This window comes from Scylla paramamosain, unplaced genomic scaffold, assembly GCF_035594125.1.
Source record: "Scylla paramamosain isolate STU-SP2022 unplaced genomic scaffold, ASM3559412v1 Contig44, whole genome shotgun sequence".
NCBI classification, from domain to species: Eukaryota; Metazoa; Arthropoda; class Malacostraca; order Decapoda; family Portunidae; genus Scylla; species Scylla paramamosain.
This window is the reverse complement of record NW_026973709.1, coordinates 557,501-571,639: the sequence shown is the minus strand read 5'-3', so window position 1 is coordinate 571,639 and position 14,139 is coordinate 557,501. Positions and strand designations below refer to the sequence as shown.

The window sequence follows — 14,139 nt, the reverse complement described above, 5'->3', positions numbered from 1 at the left end:
CTACCTTTAATAATCTGTTGGAGGTAACTTGTGGAAAGAGAAAAAAAGTGCATTATTTTTATGCAATAATATTTTTAATTTTTGAACTTGAAAATGCAATATACTTTAATCCAGAGATTTAAAAAAGTGAACATACGTTTTAACCCAGCGGGTGCTGTAAACAGTACGTTGGCGGTTCACACCAGTTCAGAAGTAAGGTATCTTAAATTGCACTCGACAATGTTTGTGAATACTTTAAAATGCTTGAAGCCATACTTGATGCCTTCCATAACGTGTAAAGTAAGAAGTTAGCCTGTGTTAAAAAGTGGTGATCCCTGCAGATTACCAAGGCATCCAGTCTCCCAGCAAGTGCCAAGAGGCATTCATTCAATGCTCCGCTGACACCAATTTGCCCAAAGGTATGCATTATATGTGGAAAGTACATTACGTACGGTGTAGAGGTGGTTGTCTAGTGATATAAATGGTAAGGTGGTGGTGCTGGTGATTGTGATGGTACTACACTGTTATTACCGTATGTCAGTATATTGAGGCTTGATATCACTTTTATTAATGTGCCAGTATTTCATTACCTATCTTATGAAATAACACTAGCTCTTGATATATTCTTTTCTACAAACCTTTAACAATAATTGAAACGTTTTTTTTAAATTGAATTCAATGCCTTTTCTTATTGATGAAAATAGGAAATAATTATGGCTACCACTGGCTAGACACGCCATACCTTGCCTTGAGTTTAGGTATGGTTAGGTTAGGTTTGATATGGTTGGGTGTAGTTAGGTTAGTTTTGGGTATGGTTAGATTACACCAAGTACAGTTAGGTTAGTTTGGGTGTGGTTAGGTTTGGATGTGGTTAAGTTAGTTTAGGTATGGTTAGATTACAGCAGGTATGGTTAGGTTAGTTTTGGTGTGGTCAAGTTAGTTTAGGTATGGTTAGGTTACAGCAGGTATGGTTAGGTTAGTTTTGGTGTGGTTAAGTTAGTTTAGGTATGGTTAGAACCTTGGACAAAAAATGAGGAACATCACTGAACCAAAAGATTTTTATTTATTTATTTATTTATTTTATTTATTTATTTATTTATTTAATTTTCTTTTAATATTTCAATGAAAATTAGCAGTATTACTTATATCTGTCGACTTTCCAAGAGGGTTAGAGAATGCCTCAAGCCATTTGTAAGATAAGATTACACGTAAATTGCTTGGTTTAAGAGAAACTGGCATGTTAGTAAAATGAATCTTTACTGTCATGTGAATCAATATTTATAAATACAAAAAGTTTAAATCTCCAAGAACAACCTGTGTTTTACAGTAATGTGGGTAGCCCACATGGGACCCATAAAGTAGCCCACAAAACACCCACATGCCTCCCATTATCCAATGTTGGCTGGGTATATATATATATATATATATATATATATATATATATATATATATATATTATATATATATATATATATATATATATATATATATATATATATGAGGAGGCAGTAGACATCTGCCTAAATGATAATTACTACCAGTGAGGTCTAAAGCACTGTTCAGGGGGTGCTGTGAACTTATCATTAAACCCAGCTGTGACCTCGCTGAACGTTTCCCTTTGTGTCTCACAACACAAGGGGGCAGTCATAGCCTGCCCTCTAAAGACAACTCTCTTCCTCCACACAAAACTACAAGCACCTAATAACACACACACCCTTCACTCAAAAATTTTAAAATCATCGTGGCGACTCCTACACCAGCCTCGTAGTCCCCATCTGGGGAGGGGACCATAAATGTCCCCAGGTCAGACTGCCTTTCTGTCAAAGACCCTAAGTGTCTTGACACCCCCCCTCAACTTTTTCTTCATTAACTTCTGCAACATTCGCAGTCAAAGATCTAATTTTCAATCTGTAGAACACCACCTCTCCTCTTCTAAACCTCATCTTCTTTTCCTCACTGAAACTCAGGTGTCTGAGGCAACTGACAGTAGCTCCTTTTCTGTTCCCTCTTACTTTCTCTATCCTCATTTTCAGTCCAAAGCTGGATGCTGCATTTATGTGCACAATGATTTAACCTGCTCTCGTGCCCACGCTCTTGAATCTTCTGAGTTTTCCACCATCTGGCTACGACTACAGAGTCACTCTCATACTAAATTTATCTGTGCTGTATACCTCTCACCTAACTCCTCTGATTATAAGAAATTCTTTAACTACTTAACTTCCAAAGTGGAGCACATTCTGACCCTCTTCCCTTTTGCAGAGATCTCCATTCTTGGAGACTTCAATGTTCACACACCAGCTTTGGCTTTTCCTCTCCCTTCACTGACCATCCTGGTGAACTAGCCTACAACTTTGCTATCCTCCATGACCTAGAGCAATTGGTGCAACACCCTACTCGTATTCCTGACTGTCTTGGAGATACACCCAACATTCTTGACCTTTTCCCCCAGCCTCAGCCCCAGCCCAGGCCTTTTCATCCCAGCCTCTCCCAGTGTATCCTAGCCTCTCCCAGTCCATCCCAGCCTCTCTCAGTGCATTCCAGCCTCTCCCAGTCCATCCCAGCCTCTCCCAGTCCATCCCAGCCTCTCTCAGTGCATTCCAGCCTCTCCCAGTCCATCCCAGCCTCTCCCAGTCCATCCCAGCCTCTCCCAGTGCATCCTAGACTCTCCCAGTCCATCCCAGCCTCTCCCAGTCCATCCCAGCCTCTCCCAGTGCATTTCAGCCTCTCCCAGTCCATCCCAGCCTCTCTCAGTGCATTCCAGCCTCTCCCAGTCCATCCCAGCCTCTCCCAGTGCATCCTAGCTTCTCCCAGTCCATCCCAGCCTCTCTCAGTGCATTCCAGCCTCTCCCAGTCCATCCCAGCCTCTCCCAGTGATAATAAAGCAATTTGGATTTAGGAAAGGGAGATTGTGTTTACAAACTTACTGAGTTACACTTAGATCTATAGAAAACTGTTATCAAATGGCATATAACATTTTATGTTATATGCCATAATTTATTATGGCATATAACAGATTATTATTACAGATGCCATTTCTTAAAGAAATGGCATCTGTTTTTTTTTTTTTTTTTTTTATTATTCTCTTTCTCTCTCTCCCTCCCCTAAGGCAGTGCTCCTCTTACAAAGGAAAAATAAATAATTAAATAAGATAATTAATTTACAAATCAAGGGCTGGATTTGTGTCTGTGGAGGCCTGTGAGCAGCCTGAGTGTGGAGGCCATCTACCTGAAATATTTATATTAATATTTTTGTATCTGTATTCCATGCAGTTTTTAATACATATAATATATTATAGTGAAAGGAACATATTTATTTAGTGTAAATGAAACAAGTGGTTATTTTGATAGTAATAAAAAAAATATTTAGTTCATAGAAAACTAGTGTTTGATTAATTTAAGTTTCTTTCACTTACAGAATATTTATGTGGGAGACTCCTCAGATTGTGGAGACCCCAGATTGTGGAGGCTCCTGGGCAGCTGGTCTTTTTGTGGACTCCTAAATCTGGCACTGAACAAAATTCTCTCTCTCTCTCTCTCTCTCTCTCTCTCTCTCTCTCTCTCTCTCTCTCTCTCTCTCTCTCTCTCCTCTCTCTCTCTCTCTCTCTCTCTCTCTCTCTCTCTCTCTCTCTCTCTCTCTCTCTCTCTCTCTCTGTCCTCTCTCTCTCTCTCTCTCTCTCTCTCTCTCTCTCTCTCTCTCTCTCTCTCTCTCTCTCTCTCTCTCCTCTCTCTCTCTCTCTCTCTCTCTCTCTCTCTCTCTCTCTCTCTCTCCTCAACTCTCAACCACTGGATGGTATATCAGTTCACACAGCAAGAAGCCAAGGACCCACCGAGGCTGTCACTTGGAAGAGGTCATTGTTGTTGCATCCAGCATCCCAGCCTGACTGCCTAGACAGGTCCCGCAGGTTGCTGAATGGCAGAGGTGCAGGCTGCTCCACAGCAAGATGTGAGACCAGTGTGGCAGAGTATGATGTGTACACAATGAGGGACACACTGTAGCCAACCCAGTAGATTACCCGTGCTGCAGTGCTGATTGGGTAGGTGTTGGAGCCTGCAGGAGGAAGAGGAGGAGGGAAAGATGCCATGAAAAGGCAATTTTAAGACATGGAGGATGATGCAAAGGCAATTTAAAATCTTTGAAAGTAAACACAATCTTTTTAAATTTAAAAATGTAGAAAAAGACCATTTTAAAATGTTTCAGAGATGAAAATGCAATTTAAGAGTTTTTCTCATCATTTCTAAAAGATTTATATCTCATATCTTACTAAGAAAACTGTTGATATCATCATATGAAGAGAACTACTGATAAAATTAAATACATTACTTGATATCCATATCAGTCATATTAACACCACTTGCTTATATTGCTCATGCCAGAACTAATTCAAGTTAATATCAGCTCAATTATGAAAATACACCAGGTATCATGTAAAGTTTCCCAGTTTTAAATCTATCCTTTAATAACTGTCTTTCTGTATTCCCATCTTATCAAACATTAAACACCACTACCCTTGCATTCAACTTAGTCTCATACCCCAACAGGTCCTCACCCTGCTGTAGGAGGGCTGGCAACATGTACCAGCCGTCTTACCAAACACTAAATGCTCCAACACTTGAACTGACCAGTCTTACACCTCAACAGGTCCTCACCTTGTTGTAGGAGAGCTGACAACATGTACCAGCCAGCAGCAACTCCCATGCTAACAGGCTTCTCCCCCGTGGGTATGTAGCACCTCTGGAGTCGCTCGATGAAGAAGAGGATGCTGGCGAGGCCTGTCGTGTTAGCCGGGATGCGCCGGTACAGAGCTGTGTCCGTTGGGGTTGTGTAGGCAAGCATCTTCTTGGCAAGGTCCCTCGTAGGTGGCCGCAAACAGTTTACGGCTGTGGGATGAGAACTTGTCTTGTGAATGTGACGTTGGGGTGAGTGTTAATCTGATTTTGTGTTACTATGTTCTGTGGGGAGTGGGTGTTAATGTGATTTTTTGTTAACTGAATGCTGTGTCTGACCTCCTGAGGTGTAGTATGGTGGGCCACAAGATTGTCCCTTTCCACTAGGGGCTGACAGATGATATTAAGAGTGTGAATGTGTGTGTGGTGTTAACGTGCTGGAGTGTGCACAGCCAGGAGTGTTTGGGGAATGAAAATAAAAGGAGTTATGGATGTTTAAAAATGCATCTTTTGAGAGCTAAGTATACAAGAAAGTTGGTGTGTTTGGGGAATGAGTAAACAATGAAGAAATGTTTTGAGGAACTGGGTGTGCAGAGGCAGGAGTGTTTGGAGAATGAGAATACAGGAAGACAGGAATGATTTGGGAATAAGTGTACAAGAAAGGAGTGTTTGAGTGACAATATATAAGGAAGAGGTGTTTTGAAAATGAGAGTACAAGGAATGAGCATTTTGGGAGTTAATATACAAGGAAGCAAGTATTTAAGGGACTCAAGTATACAAGATTATTTTCCTGTCATATGTCATTATACAGTGTTTTTCTTTGTTATATACATCATTCCCTTTCACTTTTCATATCTTGTGGTTCTCGTCATTCTGATGTAATGTTACAGATAGAGAATGTTTGGTGTCAAATTTTCACTAATTTCATATGTGTATAAACTTTCATTTACTTGACTTTTTTTTTACTATTACTACTAAATTTGCTTGCTTTTTAAACAAGTCTTTTCTTTCAGAGGAGGGAAGCACAGGGGAGGAGGAGGACGAGGAGGAAGAGAGTGAAGAGTCACAAGAGGAGGAGGAAGGTGGAAAGAAAGAGGAAGGAGAGGAGGAGGAGTGAGGAGGAGGAGGAGGAGGAAGATGGAGAAGGAAAGGAGAAAGATAAGAAGGAAGGCAATGTAGAATGGAGGCGTCCTTGGTTTATGTTCAGTAAAGCCCCGTATTCTTGTCATGGCAATGTAGAATGGAGGCGTCCTTGGTTTATGTTCAGTAAAGCCCTGTATTCTTGTCATGGCAATGTAGAATGGAGACGTCATTGGTCACATACTGTTCTAATGTATGTGCACTTGCCACGCTGTTCACCAGGCAAAAGGCGTTGCAGAAAGAGCGCGAGATCACTGTGTTGTGGGAGAAGACAGAGTCCCTTAGTGGTCAGCTGGTGACGGTCCACAACCACAGCCACTTTGAAGAGAATGGCCTGAGCCACGACCACCTTGCTCAAGAAAATATCACGTTGACAGAGCTGATTAAACAACTAGAAGATAAGCTCAAACTTTCAAAGGTACCACAAGTGTCTTTGTATATTAGTTTGGTTTACTTTGTAAGATTAATCATTACTGAAAACAATACATGGAGTACGTGAGGTTGTGTGTTTGTTTATGCATGGAGACAGTTTCCTTAAAAATGGGTGGAGAGTACTATGGTGCTTTAGATGTGGAAGGATGAGTGGAAGGAATGCTTGGAGTGTGCAAGGCTCAAGTGTATGCAGAAGAGCACTGACAGGAGTGTGAGGACTACTCTGTCATGACCGTGTCTTTAAGACATGAACAAATGATGCAGTGTTGGAATCATGAAGGTGTAAAAATGCAGGATATGGATGGGATGCTACATCAGCAGCTTTTGTCATTAAGGGTGGTAAAGTGAAAGATTTGTTAATCACTTTGGTCTTTAGTTGATGCTTCTGGTGAGGCTTTCCTGTTTAAACTTGGCATAATATATATAAAATGATGTGGCATGTTAAACAAGTTAACTTACTGCCTTCTTGTGTCTTTCACAGATAGAATAAAAAAACATCACAAGACAGAATAGTGAGCTGCATGCACTTATCACAGAGTATAAAGTCACTCCCTCAGAGGAAAAAGACAAGGATGGCACGTCCTTCATGTGAGAACTCAGAAGCTAAATGTGAGCTACCATCCACATGAATATATATTTGTATATCAAACTGACATTCTCCTTGGAGGGAGGATTTCCAAAGTGCACACACACACCACACACACACACACACACACACACACACACACACACACACACACACACACACACACACACACACACACACACACACACACACACACACACACACACATCTCTGCATCAGGACTCAACAGCCAGACTGATAAACAATTACTTCACCCAAGATGATCAGCTGATAGGATTAGCTGTGGATGAGCCTCCTGTGGTGACTAGGAGTACAAAAGCCAGCAGCTAATTTTGGGAGCTGCCAGTCATCATGGTCCTGGTGTCTGAGGTGCTGCTTTTGCATTTTCCCAGTCATGGGTGGAGGCCACATCACATTTATTCATTCACAGTTGCTCTTAGTTATCTCTGTTACAAGTTTAAATTTTTCCTGGCTCCACAGACATTTCTGGTGCATCTAACCCTCTCTCCATTGCCCTTCTATTTCCCTTAGTCTTATACCCACTTCTTACATTACGTCTAATTACTTCCATTGGTCATTCTTGGCTGGCCCTCTGTTGCATCAATTTTTCACCTCCAGGTACAGATACCAAGGGGAAATTGCTGGGTCAAGTGGCTACACTGACATCTGAGGTTAGCAGGTTGGAGAGTGAGTGCAGCAGTCTTCAGGTTCAGCTAGACTGTGAGAGGGATAAGTATAACAAACTGCTGGGAGAATCTTTTGCTCATGAAAAGTTGTCTGAAGATGTCATAACTGAACCAAAAGGTAAGAAAGTTTATATTCTCTAATAATAAAGCAAATAATTTTTCCTCACTGTTGCTCAATTTTTTTGAATTAATAACAAAATAAAAGCATTGTTATTGGATTTGTTTATTGAGGCTGTATTAAGAAAAGTTGAGAGAAACAAACTTATTGTTTTATCAGGAGAAACAACAGGATTGGGAGGAACTGAGCTTTAACAGAAGCTGCAACAACTGCAGGAGGCTCACAGGGTCCTGGAGAGCAGGTTAACTTGCAGCATGAAGGAGGTGGCAGATTAGTGATTTCTGCTGCATCTCACACACTTCTTATTCAATTGCTTGCAGGTTAGTGATCTCTGCTGCATCTCACACACTTCTTATTCAATTGCTGGCAGGTTAGTGATCTCTGCTGCATCTCAAACGGTTCTTATTCAGGGTGTTGACCAAAGTACTAAGCCTTCATATCATTACCTTGCTCTGTGATGGAGGCTACACCATCTGGCATCTAGCTGAGATTTTAATGTTGCAGTAAAGCTTCCATATGAGTTCATGTAGAGCAAAATGTTTTCAAATGCCAGGGAAGTAGTGTAATGTAACCTTCCAGAGAAATCTATCCCTCATTTATTAGTTAACAGGAGTGTTTAATGTACTTAATGTGATTAGCCAGGATCAAGGGTCAACTTCTTCACTGACCATTTACTCTCAGGTGATGTATCTGTCCTCCATGAGTCACCAGAGACACATAAGGTGTTGTAAGTTGAAATTTCATCTATTAGATTTATTCAAAATGTGAATTAACACAGTTGTTTCCTGCAGGATTTGATATCAAAGCTGGTGCAGGAAAAGGAAGCAGATCATGACCTTCAGCAGCTCGAGAAGATAAGCAGCGTCCTTAAGAGTCCAGTTGCTATCTTTAGCAGTGTTGGTGAGTAGTAAAAACTGAGCCATCTTATGAAGTGCAACGAAACATTATTATTATCTTCATAATTTTCTTGAAATAAACAGATTTCTGTGGCATGTTGCTCATTAGCACTTTAATATCAGATAACACCAGTTATTTATGTAATGATGTAATGTACTAAGTAGATGAAATACAAGTGGCATCTGCTAACACTCTTGATGTGGAACAGGAACCAGTGAGTCTAAGACAACCCACCAGCAGTGGAAAGGTGGCTGACGAGCGCCTCAAGCACTCTGAAAAGGTGGAGCAACAACAAGAAACAGAAAATTGCATCCATCATTCTTTGCCTGAGGAGGGAATTGATGCTCTGTTGACCCTTCACACTGATGTCCCTCATGAGGAGGCAGAATATGAATCCTACAGAACTTGCCCATAGAAAGACCAAAACTGTTACTGCTGCCACACTGCCACCACTTCCACTGACACCAAAAAGCCCAACTGTGCAGAGAATCCTGGACCTCCGCAATGAAATGGAGTCCACCAGTCACCTGGAGCACTTTAGCCTCCAAAAGTTCCATCCGTGTCCATTGTGTTTGGGTAAACTTATCACTGTATAAGGGGACAAGTATCAGTGTATGGTTACTATATACTCATTTGTACTTAAAGATGTCATGTCACATCATTCTCTCTCTCTCTCTCTCTCTCTCTCTCTCTCTCTCTCTCTCTCTCTCTCTCTCTCTCGTCTCTCTCTCTCTCTCTCTCTCTCTCTCTCTCTCTCTCTCTCTCTCTCTCTCTCTCTCTCTCTCTCTCTCTCTCTCTCTCTCTCTCTCTCTCTTTCTTTCTTTCTTTCTTTCTTCTTCTTTCTTTCTTTCTTTTTGCATATTTTACTGCTTTACATTCCTCCCCACAGTATTTTTTCATCTACTTTATGACTGCAGTAGTTTAATCATCCCAGTGTATGCCGTATCCACTCTGAAACTGTAATTCACCAATCAGCTCAAATGTGTCTCTGTTTTGATAATCATTAATTTGTTTCAGCTACACAACCACTCTGATAAGGGACAAAATCTACTTCACCAGTCATCTATGTCATACAGTCATATATATTCATACATATGACAAAATACTCTTCCTAAGACATTTCTTATTTTCTCTTCTCAAGTGACCTGTCCATCTATCTAAGGTACCACATAACATTTAAATACTTACAATATTGCATTTAATTCATGAACATTTTTTTGTCTATGTAGACTTGAAATTGTATTGCGTATAGACTTGAAATGTATTGGGAGTTTTCTCTATCTCTCATTCTATACCTAACACCTGTTCCTAAGAATCCCCAGGTGATAGCCATGGTGACTGGCTGTGTCTCCTACTGAGTGGCTGGGGTTTTCCAAAAGTGAGGGTTGGTGTTCTATACCATACCATGTGCCCTGTTTGTGTTCCTTCTCTATCCTCTGTATTATATTCTATGTAAAGATGGTGCTGGGGTGGGATCTACTTCTTATTCCCTAAAAGTGATGAGGAGTGACACTGGGCAGCATTAATTTGCTCCTTAGAGATGGCTGGGTTCCTGTGGATGAGTGGGCCATGCTGTGCTTTGTCAAGGATGGTGTTTGGTATTGTGATGACTCTTGCCACAATCAAGTGTCTCCCACAGAGTAGTGGAGTACCTATGTATGGTGTTGACCCAAGCTGTCCAGGTCTCATCCAATGCCTTAATATGATTTAGATGATCAAAATGGTTTAACTCACCATTTAATCAGCTGACTGATTTGAATGGAGAAGTATGTAATGTGTTGTAGCCTAACCATCCCTGCCAGCATGGTCAGACTCTTGGTAGTAACCTGAAATGCTCCTAGGTAGTGAGTATCATTGCACATAATGATCTTTACTTTGTCAGTAATTCAATGATACTGAATATTACTCTACTGGATTTTGCTCAGCACTGCTTGGTAAACTTTTGGCCATAATCCCAGGTCTGGAATGATATGAAGCCATGTTTTTACATTCCATATGAGACAGGCAAGCACTATGCTTTGCCTGACTGATACCTCTACTTTGCATTTATGACCCCAGGTAGTTCATCTCTCTCTCTCTCTCTCTCTCTCTCTCTCTCTCTCTCTCTCCTCTCTCTCTCTCTCTCTCTCTCTCTCTCTCTCTCTCTCTCTCTCTCTCTCTCTCTCTTCTCTCTCTCTCTCTCTCTCTCTCTCTCTCTCTCTCTCTCTCTCTCTCTCTCTCTCTCTCTCTCTCTCTCTCATCCTCTCTCTCTCTCTCTCTCTCTCTCTCTCTGTTTGGAATTATACTGTATATTAAGAAATATCATTAAAGAGTGTGTGTGTGTGTGTGTGTAAAAAGTGTTTGCATTATTGTGCATTTGATATTATAGCCCCAGGTTCTTAAAGTTTTCTGGTTTCATGATTTATAAAGATTGCTATTTTTAATAAAGTTATTGAAATTGTTATTGAGTGTTTGTATTGAACTCTTTAGCTTTGTAATAGTGTGCGTCTCATCATGCATTCATTAATGATGTAGAGTGGAAATGTCCACTCCTATCATGCATAATATCAATGCATTATTGGTTTATGTTGTTATTTGTGTATAAATTGTAAAGTTATGCCAGTCTATTTTAGTACAAACTAAATATCAGCTGGAAGAGAGGACAGGTAATGGCACACTAAAACACAGGAAGGGACAATGATATAACCATCCAATTTAACAATACACAGAGGAAGAAGAATGAGAAAGCAATAAAAATGGATTATTTAATGGATGATTAATAGACCCTCATTTGTAATCTTATTTCAGGCAAGAATATTAAAAGAGACAGCTGGCTTGCCCTTTGTACTTGTTCATACGTGACAGAATGAGAGATCTAGGGGTGGGGGTGACACCTGGAAATGGGTATGATTCACGAAGGGATTGATTTATTGCTTGACTGGCTGATTAAGAAAAGAAGGCGTGGTAGTGGAGGGTGGGGGGGAAAGGCGCCCCAACTTTCCAGTCGTATATGGAGTCGAAGGGAGTTCTACAGGATTATTCATGTATTTGTTGCTTTTAGCTGTGAATTATCTGGTGGTGTAATTGTTATGACCCCATAAGTTGATTTACTATTCATTTCGTCTTTCTGAACGCAAAATAACATGTTACTTGTACTTCTGCCTGTTGTACACTTTCCTAAACGCAATTTAGGTCTTATTAATGTGGCATTTAAGCAGATTCACTCAGGGAATGAGAAGTAAATGATAGCTATCAAGCAGTAGATTAACTCTCTCTCTCTCTCTCTCTCCTCTCTCTCTCTCTCTCTCTCTCTCTTAATACGATATCTAATATAAAGAAGCAATAATATTTAAGCAAGTACACACAGTAATCTTATAGTAATTTAATGAAAACAATACCAGCAAAGAAAAATATGAGAAAATGCATAATTTACTACGAAATCCAAAATGCGAAAAAAAACCTTGCCAAATTGAACCGTCCCACGAAGGTTATGGATGGAGTTTTGATGCAATGAGCCTCAGTTATACTTAAAACACTCAACAAATATAACACCTGCCAAAATAAATGAATAAATAAATAAAATAAATCAATAAATCAAAATAAAAACGCGAGAAAAACCTTTAAATTATCACAACGCGAAAAATACACACACGCCAAACTGGATGCGTCATTACTTAATAGTCATTGGAACTGTTATCCCCCCCAATAGTTTATAGCCAACCCCCCCCTCCCCCCACCTTCCCTGCCTTGAGGAACACCTTCACTTATGTCCTGCTATTGTCGTGCTATTGGCTAGATTTGAGCATTTTAACCTCGAATTCACATACACGTACATATTTATCTCTATCTCCTTGCAATAATTATAATAGTCTTCCTGGCTTAATTTTTGTTTATTCATTATTCCTTATGTGCTTATTAATTGTCATTTGTCTAATTCCCTATGTTTTAGTCTCGGTACTTTAGTTTTTTTTTTTTTTTTTTTTTTTTTTTTTTTTTTTTTACTTTCCGACTCTGGCCCTTGCAATGAAGGGGCTTAATTGTTTATTTACTGTTCCTTACGTGTTTATTGATTATATGTGAGCTATTTATTTGATATTCATGATTTTTTAAAACTACGTATTTCTTGATATGATAGTTTTATCTTTTCGTGTTTTCTGGCTTAAGTTTTGTTTATTATTCCTTGTTTGTGTTATTAGGTAAATAATAATTATTCGTCTTATTTCTCGTAGTTTAATGGAATTTTTAGCACTTTAATGAGTTCCTCACCAGTCATTTTATTCGAGAGAGAGAGAGAGAGAGAGAGAGAGAGAGAGAGAGAGAGAGAGAGAGAGAGAGAGAGAGAGAGAGAGAGAGAGAGAGAGTGTCTAAATGGATAAAAAAAAAAATCAGTTACAGTATTTTATTTATATACAAGAAAATGCATGATAATAATAATAATAACAATAATAATAATAATAATAATAATATTTAAATACAAGGAAAATATGTAATAATAATAATAATAATAATAATAATAATAATAATAATAATAATATTTAAATACAAGGAAAATATGTAATAATAATAATAATAATAATAATAATAATAATAATAATAATATTTAAATACAAGGAAAATATGTAATAATAATAATAATAATAATAATATTTAAATACAAGGAAAATGTAATAATAATAATAATAATAATAATAATAATAATAATAATAATAATAATAATAATAATATTTAAATACAAAGAAAATATGTAATAATAATAATAATAATAATAATAATAATAATAATAATAATAATAATAATAACTGCTTTTATCTTACACAGATAAATAGTTTTTATAAATAGTTTATTGACCATAAACATTGTGTACATACACACAAAATTAAATAGAACAAGTAAAAATTTCAAAATGTAGTGAGTGACACACAGAAGACTGGTGACAAAACCTACTAAAGTCCATTAAATGATTGGCTGTCTCAAGTTTCCACATCATCAGTTGAACACACTGCTCCTTAGCACTCAGAGATGGACAAGCTTTTCATGGCTTGTGTCAATGGAGACAACACGTGTAGGGGATTTATTTGTTCTGTTTTTTCTCGTCCTACTCACTCTTCCTCTTGAGCCACGCCGGCTTCTTGTTATTCAGCACATGCTTGTGCTTCCTGAACACCGGTCTCATACTGGATAGAGACAGTAATGTATGGAGGTTTGACCATAACATCCCTACTACAGTGGCTCAGAGCCACACCATCACTTGTTGCTTGTCCACTAGTAAATAATGAAGACTGCAACCCTCATGCCAGCTACACTATACAAGTATTTACAAATTAATGGTTGGATTTTCAAAAGATCTCTGATACAAGAAAGCTTATAAATATTGTGAAAGCTTCTAGTCAATGTTATATCATTTGCTTCAACAGAGGAAGAATAATTCAATCTTCCTGAATATTACAAATGAGATTTTATCAGCATTAACTTAACCATGTCATTCTAAATTATTCTACCTAGTTTCCAGGGACTTCAGCAGTGAGTAGCTTAACCAGCACACAGGAAAGACAGTGGGAAATTAAGATATAACAGGGGTGGCCACAGGAAGTAGTCCAGCCATCTCCATACCCATGAATTTTGGTTTGTGTGCCATTGGGGTGAAATCAGAAAGTGATG

General features: G+C 38.8%; 1 protein-coding gene and 2 long non-coding RNA genes across 9 annotated transcripts in view; 1 reads left to right on the top strand and 2 right to left on the bottom strand.

Annotated features, from left to right (window-relative positions):
• The first annotated feature begins 136 nt into the window (after positions 1-136).
• Positions 137-14,139, top strand: part of LOC135098079 (uncharacterized) — a 17,878-nt gene continuing 3,875 nt past the window's right edge. The window contains exons 1-9 of one of the 6 annotated variants that reach the window (XR_010266530.1): positions 137-192; positions 321-398; positions 3,778-4,012; positions 4,618-4,895; positions 5,657-6,824; positions 7,420-7,605; positions 7,765-7,925; positions 8,397-8,505; positions 8,711-10,223. This is a non-coding gene — a long non-coding RNA (uncharacterized LOC135098079). The other 5 variants (XR_010266531.1, XR_010266532.1, XR_010266529.1 and 2 more) reach the window with 5 other exon arrangements.
• LOC135098078 (glutamate receptor 4-like) lies at positions 3,701-4,812 on the bottom strand. Its single transcript, XM_064000289.1, has 2 exons — positions 4,626-4,812; positions 3,701-4,026 (listed from the first exon to the last, which is right to left on the bottom strand). Exons 1-2 carry the CDS (start codon positions 4,810-4,812, stop codon positions 3,779-3,781), a joined length of 435 nt encoding a protein of 144 aa, XP_063856359.1. The 3' UTR covers positions 3,701-3,778.
• Positions 13,357-14,139, bottom strand: part of LOC135098080 (uncharacterized) — an 11,487-nt gene continuing 10,704 nt past the window's right edge. For both annotated transcript variants that reach the window (XR_010266534.1, XR_010266535.1), the window contains exon 6: positions 13,357-14,139. This exon is cut by the window's right edge and continues 1,148 nt beyond it. This is a non-coding gene — a long non-coding RNA (uncharacterized LOC135098080).

Coding starts and splice junctions, on each gene's coding strand:
- LOC135098078 (XM_064000289.1), bottom strand. CDS start 4,812: ATGCTTGCCTACACAACCCCAACGGACACAGCTCTGTACCGGCGCATC. Junction 4,027..4,625: donor GTCAGCTCTCCTACAACAAG/GTGAGGACCTGT, acceptor TTCCTCCTGCAG/GCTCCAACACCTACCCAATC.